Below are 10,000 nucleotides of genomic sequence, written 5' to 3'. Positions count from 1 at the left end.
ATGTTGGTTCCACTACTAGTCGCCCTTGTTGGAAGCGCCAGTCTGAAACGAGTGGTAGGGACAAGGTATGGGAGGTTTTTCACCAAATAATCGAACGCATGTCGTCCTAAGGGGTGACCATAGTTTTGTCCTGTAATTGGCGGTCACGAGTTTTAAAGGGGTAACTATACGTATAGGGACAAGGTATGGGAGGTTTTCCACAAAATAGTCGAACGCATGTCGTCCTAAGGGGTGACCATAGTTTTGTCCTGTACTTGGCGGACACGATTCTTAAAGGGGTAACTACACGTGTTGGCTATAGAACACTACACTGTGTATTGAAAGAGAAATGATAAAGAACACATTGTTTAAGAAGAAAGGTAAGCATGATTATACGTACGCTTAGTTGGATAGTGGAAGGACAGTCGGGAGGGCATTAATAGACCAGGTATTCGTGCCCAAAAGTATCGGCAGAATTCTGGACTTGAATGTTTTCAGAGGAGAGAGTGATGAAATGTCTGGTCATCACCTGACGGAGGGGAGGTTAAGGGTGATTGTAAAATGGAGAAAGAAGAGGTGGGAAGGAGGCTGAGAGTGAGCAAGCTGAATGAGAAGAAAGAGAAAGGATATCTGGAAAAGTAAGGGGTGTAGTGAATGAGAAAGGAGAAGAAGGAGTGGAGGAAGAATGGGTATGTTTTAAGGAGGAGGTTCTAAAATATGCAAGACGGTGTGTAGGATAGGGAGAACTGGATGGAACAGAAGGAATGGCAATGGGTGGTAGAACGGAGAGATGGGGCCAGTGGAGTCAGAAAAGAGGTCAACATATGATGAATGGTTACAAAGTAGAATTAAAAAAGCATGTGGGAGATATGGAGTGAGGAGAGTAGAATCGAATCTCAAAGTAAATGAGGCAAAGGGGAGAGGACGTGAATTGGGTTAAGTGTTTAAGAAAATAAGTGTTGGTGCTTTAAAATGAAGTAAAAAAAAACACGAAAAGTCGAGTCGGGTAGAGAGGAAAGAGTAAAGAGGGCACATGGACATATACCAATAGAGGTGAAGGCGATGAATGGAAGGTGAATAGAGTATATCAAGGGATTGTTAAATGTATAAGAAGATAAGAAAGCTTTGATTGTGGTGGTGGGAGATGTCAGGAGAACGACTGGTTGATGAAAATGACTAGGCTATAGCAAGAAAGGAGATACAAGTAGCATTAAAATGGACAAAAAACTGGAAAGGCACAGAGGATGAGCAGGTGTTATGTGGAATGTTTGGCAAAGAGAGAAGCATTTATACTGGAATGGCTGGTGAGATTATATAATGTCTGTCTAAAAAAAAAGGAAATATGACAGTGGATCGGAAGAAGGCATGTATGATCCCATTATACAAGAGAAAGGGAAACAAATGTGAATTTGATACTTTTAGATCTTTTAAGTGTAGTCGGTAATGTGTTTGGGAGGGTTTTAATTGGAAGGATTGGCATGGGAGAGGACATAATGAATCTATAGGAAGGGAAGAGATACAAATAGTATTGAAAGCGATGAAAGCTGGAAAGGCACCTGGGTTGGATAAATGTCACGTGGAATGTCTGGCAAAAAGGGGAATATTTATGGTTGAATGAATGGTGAGATTGTTTTATGTATGTCTAAGAAAAGGGAGTGTACTGGTGGATTAGAGGACGCATGTACACTTCCACTATACAAGGGATAGAGGATCAAGTATGAATATAGTAATTTTAGAGCTACCAGTCTTGTTAATTGTAGTCGATAATGTGTATGGTGGTGTCAATTAAGATTAGAATAAGAGAAGAGAATGGTAATGGTATAGCAAAAGAGGAAGTGCAAGTAACATTGAAAGAAATGAAAGCTGGAAGGGTATATAGATTAGATGTGTGTCATGTGAAATGTCTGAACAAAGAGTGGAGTAGTTATAGTGGAATGGCTGGTGAGATTATTTAATGTTTATGTGTTTAACAGAAAGAAGTATACCGATGGATTGGAAGAGTACATAAATATTTTTTCCATATAAGGGGAAGATGGTTAGATATGAATGTAGTGATTTAAGAGGAATCAGTTTGTTTAGTGTGCTCGGTAATGTGTATGTGAAGATGTTAATTGAGAGAAATTGGAAAAAAGGAGAGTATTTTGGAAGAACAACATATGTGTAGGAGAGAATGAGGGTGTGTAGATCAAGTGTTTGTAGTAAAACTGATATACAATATTTTTTGGCAAAGTATAAAGATGTCCTTTGACTTTTGTGGACTTGGCGAAAGCTTGTGACAAGGTTGACAGAGAGGCATTGTGGAGTGTGTTGCGCATTTGTGAGAAAGGAAGAAGTCTGTTGAATATTTTTTTACATGAGTATTAGAACATATGTAAGGGTTGGAAAGACAAGAGTGAATAGTCTGAGGTAGAGTAGGCTACGTCAGAGTTGTGTGATATCATCATGTTTGTTCATTGTTATATATGGCTGGGCTGGTAAAGAAGGTAAGCATGGGAGTATTAGGCAGAGGTTTGGAGTTGGAAGTTGGCGAGTGAAAGTTGAGGAATGTGCGAGATGGACCAGTTGTTGTTTGTGGATGTGACTGATATTTCAGGTGAAATTGAGATTGAGATGGTGTGTGAGAGGAGAAATTCTAGAGTAAACGTTGTTATTATTATAATTATTTGATATTTACATTATTATAGTTTTTATCTATTTATTATTATTATGATTTTTTTCGCATCCGACCTAGATATGGACAAAGAGGTCTCCTGTCGGCATGCTCCGCCTTTGTAAATCCTTTGTAAATGTAGGTAAAAGTAAGGTGTACAAGGAATGATGACGGTGGCGAGTTGAACATAAGTGTGAAAGGTGAGAGACTGGAAGAAGTGAAGAATATAAGTATTTGTTGCCAAATGTGGTCGTGAAAGAAGTAGTGGTGAAGGTATTGTCTGGGTGTTATGAATAACGTTATGGGAAATGGGTATCTAGGGATGAAGGCAAAGAGAAGGTCATATGAAGGAGTGGTTGTGCCCTAGACATTGTATGGAGCATACTTTAAATTTAAGGGAAACAGAAAGAAAGAGTCTGAACGTGTATACTGAGACTATTTTTAGTACTTTCTGCTGTCACTTTTGAATCTTTCTTTTATTATTTCTTGGTTTCCACGCCCTCGTCTTCCAATACTCTTGTAGCCGAGGAGAGGTGAAAAGGCCACCGCCGTGTCCTCATGCGTATCGCAGAAGGTGACAAAGTAGAATTAAATTATTCTCTGTGATATTTTTCATAGAAGTGTTGAGACAAAAAATAGTCTGGGAGGTTGGGCTTTTAAATGTTCGTGGATGTAGAAAAGTAATGATAAAAGGGAGGATATGGGTGTGTTAGCAATGGGCAAAATCAAACTGTAAGGGAAAGGACGAGGGTGGGAGGAATTGGCTTTGTTGATGAGTGATGAGATGTATTTATGGTTGAATGGAAGGAAGCGTCATCAAATATAATGTAGACAAATTGAGAATAGGTTGGACGGTATGGATGTTTGTGAGTGTTTATGATCCTAGTAGTGGGAAAAATTAGAAAAAAAAAGAGTTTTGGAATTTTTTGAGAATCTAAGAAGCAGTGTAAATGTACTACTGCTGGGGGATTTGAATGCCGACGTAGGTAAGGAGCCAGTGAATGGAGTTTTGTAATTGAGAAATATGCTGTACTAGAAAGGAACAGAAGAAGAGAGAAAAATGTTGGAAAAGTGGCTCGATAGTGCTGATTTCTGGGACTACAGTAATAAAGACGAAATATATACATAGGTACACACGGGCCGGAGTGGTTGGCGAGAGGGTAGTTAAGAGAACAGTAATGGATTATGTGGAGGTGATTGAAAGAGTTCTGATCTTAATTGTGTTAAAGGGAGAGAATGGGAGGATGATCATCTGGTGGAAGGAAGATTGAAAGTAGAGACAAAATGGATAAATGATAATAAAAAGGAGGTAGAGAGATGCTAAGGGTGAGTTGATTGAGAAGGATAAAACTCTGAAATGTATAAAGTAAACATACGAGGCAGAAGTGGAAAAATAATGGATTTTTTTTTTTCAAGGAAGTATTGATTTGTGTCGAAATGTGCAAAATCATTATTGTTATTATTATAATAAGTATTAATTTCACTATCTTTTGCCTTACTGTTATTGTTTCATCCATGTGAGTTTGTTTACTACTAATGTTTAGTACTAAGGAAATATTGACTTATTTCATATGTCAATTTTCTTTTTATCTTTGAATCACTTAGATTACAAGTACTGATTTAATAACTACCTTGTCCGTATTAAGTCCGAGCGAGATCGTGTTTTTGGTCGATTTTTATTTTATTTTATTTATTTTTTCATTGTTACAAAAATGCAACAGGGTCAATTGACATAGAATGTTCAGGAATGATTCAGTGGTTTCTACCTGACCTTACAACGTTTTAGGAGTGATTGATTCAAGTTCGAGATCAAAGGCGAGATCACCAAAAAATGCAACAAATATCTATGTAACTTAAAAAAAAAAAAAAAAAAAAAATCTTATTTCAAATCCTATTTCTGACTTCTAATCATCATCGCAATAGTGAAATGTACGAATTCTAATTTTGAGTGATTTTGAGGGGACAAACGGTCACAAAATTTTAGAGGGTCATAACTTGAAAAATACTACAGACAGAAAGATATATCAACATTTACGACGACGCATATGGGCTTTCACTCTGCATAAAGATCTTTGATCCTGAGTAGACGTGATGATAAGAACATAAGAATGAAGTACACTACAAGAAACCATAAGGCCTACAGTAGACAGTTCTACGTCCATTACTACCAGTCATCTCCATCCATAAAGTTGTCTAACCTTCTTTTAAAACAACCGATATTCTTAGAGCTCACTACATGGTTAATAACTTTATTCCATTCATTAACCACGCTATTGGTATAATCTAGCTCTTGCCTATTTTCTTCACGAACAAAGATTGATCAATCAAATTCAAGGTCATGCATATTTAGGATTTTATAACTTGAAACCGCTTGCAGATAAATGTTTTTTTTTTTGTAACTAACATATAAGAAGTTGCATGCATCATATGATCTTTACATTTGTAGAGCTTGTCCCTATGAAGTAGCACTGAAATAGTTGCTTACGGCCTGGCACCGTTCTTTCGTCAGTTGTCTATTTTCACTGTTCTCCTTTTTAATGTCACAACTGACCTGGCTTTTGAAGTACACTCTATTTACTTGCTTTGCTCCCTGATTTGGAAATAAAACCAAGTAGCTTTAGTATGCATGCATTTGTTCGCAGGAACTTATTACAATGTTTTTCAGGTGATATTCTCCTCAAGATCGGAACTACTTGGTCCATCATCTTGATTTTGTTCTGCCATGGAATCCGCTACATCTTATATTTCACCATATCCAACCCATGGTACTTTCTTCCAATCGAGTTCATGCACGGGATAACATACGGCCTTAACAAGGCTGCTCTTACCCTCTACGTCAACCAAATTGCACCGAAAGGGACCGAAGCTTCGATGTTTGCTGTTTTGAAAGCTACTCTGTATATTGGTAAGTAACGAATATAGTTTCTTGAATAAGTAGAATGAATAATGGAAAAGGGGTGGTGGTTTATCATAAAGTCTTCTAATATAATTCTATTTTATGTTTTTTTTTCAGGAAAATCTCTTTCTGGGTTGGCTGGTGGCATCCTTTGGGTTTGGCTGGGAGGCAGTCGAGCATTCCTCGTAGCTGGAGTCTTCATCTTAATGTACACTGTCATCTTTGCCATGGCCACTTTCTTTTTCCCTCCATGTTGCTGCACGAAGAGATCAGATGATAAGACACATTCAGTTGTTTCTGAAGTCTAGACAACTGAAATGTCTTTATTTGAAAGTAAATGTTTACCATCTAGCACTTACTTTGTCAGCATCATACAGCACCTTAAAGAGCGTTACCTGTGAGTAGAGAAGAGGAGTGATTCCCGCTACTTCGGAGGAAGAGACGCTCTATAGGAAAGCTGTTCGTGTGATGCTTGTTTTCCCAGTGCAGACAAGGGTGGTAGCTCATACAGCTACTCGATAAGGGAGATGGTAAACACTATCGAACTGGAAAAAGTATCACCGTCCGGGACACCTTCTACAACAGAAGACAAAGCACTGTCATTGGTTTTCCCTTGTATTCACTGAGTCGATAGCAGGCTTCAAGAACATAAGAATGAAGGAGATTGCAAGAGACCATAAGGCCTACACTAGGCAGCTCCGTATCCATCACCACCTGTCATCCCCATCCATAAAGTTGTCTAACCGTTTCTTAAAACAACTGATAGTTTCAGCGCTTACTACATGGTTACTAAGTTTATTCCATTCGTTGACCACCCTATTAGTAAACCAATTCTTGCCTATTTCCTTCTTAAATCTAAATTTGTCCAGTTTATAACCATTGCTGCGAGTCCTACCCTGTTGTTTTAAAATGATGTTCTTGTTTGCATCACCCTTGTTAAAGCCTTTGATCCACTTGAATACCTCTATTAGATCACCCCACACTCTGCGTCTTTCCAGAGTGTGTAAGATCTTACTTCTGCCTCCTTTCTACAGCAAAACCAGGATTGGTTTTACACTGATTTTTTTTTACCGATTTTAATTCAGACTCATACAAAATATAGTTTTAGACCAAGACACCATAGTCCCTTGTATTCATCTTATTCTGAGTCTAAACTGTAATCACTACGGGCGAAGTTAGGATATCGGGCTAACTCATGGGTCATAGCCGTCCAAGTTCGCGATGATCTAAACATTACTGAATTGAGGAAACCGCCCTAGGAGAAGCCGTTTAGCCCATGAAATGAAGTATGATCATGCATTTATAGTAACGTTAATAGTTTTTGTTTATAGTTTTAGTTATGGAGAATGCTGCACTTAAACTACCATTTCTTCCATGTAGTTTCCTTAGAAGTTACATCTTTCCTCTATACACTCTTCAGATTCTTATAGGGTGATGCTTACGTTTAATGTAACACTAATATACCTAGTGGAAAAAATCATAGGTCAAAAAAATTCTCTAAAATGCAATCAATCTGTCAACTGTCTGTGAAATTTCTGTTTTATTTAGCGTTTTTCGTACTACGAACCTTTTGTGACTCTTAGAATATCTCTCCTCCTATCAGTATTCATATCTATTTTTCAAGGACCGCATAATGAAATAAGAAATTTCAATATTCATCACATGGTTTTTTGCCTCTTCTATGAAGTTCTGCACCTTTTATTCTCTGTTCATCTGGAGTGAATTATAAAGCATCTAAAACATATTTTAAACTTACATGGTCAAAACATTAACAACATTTCTTTTCTTGTTCTTCCTCCTATGATAAATATTATTCTTTATTAACAACAGTTTTTATAAGTCGCCCTTCCCCCCATACAAGTAAAACCAATTTCCCATGCAGTCTTTCTTTACTACATCCAACCACACTTTCATACTTGATTCGGCTCTCTTCACACCCAAATAATTCCATTCAAGGTCCTATAATTCATGTTCGCAAATGTTCCTTTGCTCTCAAAACTAGTAGAATAAATGGGCCGAATGGGGTTATTTCCTTCTAGACTCCGAAGGAGTTTGCTGTAGACCTGACCATAGTACTGCACTATTCCTATTCCTTTATAGTTTCCTAAACACCAAGGTCTCGCCCTCATCTTGTGAAAATGTCTCGTTTTAGTCCATGCCAAAGTTGGGGAACTGATCTGATGTACTTAACATCCCATTGTTCTCACTCTGTTCTCTTACAAAGTTTCTTAATTTGTTTCAAACTCTTTTCTTTCAACACAGTAACACATGTTTTTCATTGACAAATCAGTCGATTTTTTTTTCTTTTCTTGGCCACATCTTAGATCTTCTCTTGGTAGCCAAAGAACACCACTTTGTTGTGGATCCTTCGAAAGCTTGACATGGCTGGCCAACGTCATTGCTTTCCAAACTGTCTACATATATTTTCTAATCATCACTCGTACATACATACATACATACATACATACATACATACATACATACATACATACATACATACATACATACATACATACATACATACATACATACATACATACATACATACATACATACATACATACATACATACATACATACAATACATACATACAATACATACATACATACATACATACATACATACATACATACATACATACATACATACAATACATACATACAATACATACATACATACATACATACATACATACATACATACATACATACATACATACATACATACATACATACATACATACATACATACATACATACGTACACATACCAAGGCTTGTTCCCCCTTTCAAGGGAGGTAGCCAAAAAGAAAAAGGCATAAAATCATTCCCACCCATTCCATCCCTAAATACACTCCACCCTCACTCTTATCTTAGCACCTCCTGGATGACGGGTCATCCCTGCACCTTGTCCACTGCCCTGGGTCAGAGGTAGTGTCTTATTAAAAACTATATGATTGACCCCTCTATGGCAGTTGTCCTAAGTGGACTTATCCCTTTATTTTCCTTTTGATCTGCAAGGTTTCAATTTACTTACATTCCTTATTCTTCATTAATGATTTGATCTGAGCCGATACTGCACAAGAGGCGCTAGTTATTTGATTCTTCGTTCCTTCAACATTAATTTTCATACTAGTTATGTTACTGTGCATGTTTATGACCATAACATCATCTCTTCACAAACGGATCTGCGCATCATCTTTGGCAGGGTAGACGATAATTATATCAAGAGCAAAACTCATTTACTGTCAATTACCCTCTCCAGACCCAATCTATTCTTATCATATTCAAAGATATTGACATTCTTTAGAATAAAGAAATTAATCCCTTGAGTGCAGCATGATCTCCAAACTTTCCAAGAAGTCTCAGGTATAGATCAGTGATGAATATGTCTGTTCAAATCAGAGGGATGGTACATACATACATACATACATATACCAAGGCTTTTTCCCCCTTACAAGGGGGGTAGCCAAAAAGAAAAAGAAGCGTTGTCTCATGATATATACCAGGTTTATTTGACCAACCATGTAATAATGTTCCAATATTCGGTGTGGATCACCATATTTTTCTTCCTTATGAAGTCAGCTAAACTGCTCCGCTTTCCCAGTCTCTTTCTTTAACTCCCGAAGCAGAATTCTATTTTCTAGATTGTGTGTTTTTTAATTAACCGGAACTGGCAATACCCTAAGATGTTAACACTTAGTTGAAAATGTGGTCATATGATATGGAATTACTTTAAAGTGTTACTAAGATAAGGATGTGTAATGTCTTAAGCGGGCCCTACATAATCAATATTATTGCGCAATATTCCGTATTGTACAATATTATTGACGGTGTAGGGATGGTATTGAAGAATTACAAGATATTGAAGACATCAAATGTACAGGTCAAACACGTATACCTCTTCAATTCCATCCCTACGCCGTCAATAATATTGTACAATACGGAATATTGCGCAATAATATTGATCATGTAGGGCCCGCTTTAGACTAACTACATTTTTTCTTTTTTATTCTTTTATGACACAACAGGAAATCTTCTTTCCTAATAATCTTTTTCGCTCTCTTCACCTCAGAATCTGAAGATTAACAGGCTTCAACAAAAACACGATTTTTTTTTCTCCACTTTAACTATCATTTCAGTCTGCGCGTGCCATGTTTTTATTGTAATTTTCTTCTTCAAGATTGTAAAACCAATGAGAAGAGAAACGACTTCGATTACAGTACATGATTGATAAAGAAAAGCTGAATTTTGGGTTTTGTCAATTACACGTGAAATAAATAAAACCTACTTAGTTTTCTTAACCTCCTATGAAGACAAATAGCTTCAACGGAAGAAATTTTCTACTTTAGGTTAAAGGTCAATAGTGCTTTTACAGAAGCCATGAAAACGAGAGGCAACAGTAAAAAATGTAAAACTAAAGCTTACTATAAAAAATCAGTTATACATTTTCACATGCAAATGTACGGTGTTAAA

General features: G+C 37.0%; 1 protein-coding gene across 1 annotated transcript in view; it reads left to right on the top strand.

Moving 5' to 3' along the window:
• LOC143026778 (uncharacterized) overlaps nt 1–5,833 on the top strand; it is a 10,443-nt gene extending 4,610 nt beyond the window's left edge. Inside the window, exons 6-7 of the mRNA XM_076187549.1 lie at nt 5,295–5,534; nt 5,643–5,833. Coding sequence (XP_076043664.1) covers nt 5,295–5,534; nt 5,643–5,833 — 431 coding nt within the window. The remainder of the gene's footprint in view (nt 1–5,294; nt 5,535–5,642) is intronic.
• The last annotated feature ends 4,167 nt before the right edge of the window (nt 5,834–10,000 follow it).

Source organism: Oratosquilla oratoria, chromosome 7 (assembly GCF_046742065.1).
Source record: "Oratosquilla oratoria isolate Oo_2021 chromosome 7, ASM4674206v1, whole genome shotgun sequence".
Classification (NCBI taxonomy): domain Eukaryota; kingdom Metazoa; phylum Arthropoda; class Malacostraca; order Stomatopoda; family Squillidae; genus Oratosquilla; species Oratosquilla oratoria.
Note: the sequence above shows the minus strand (reverse complement) of the source record. Positions and strands in the feature narration are given on the sequence as shown.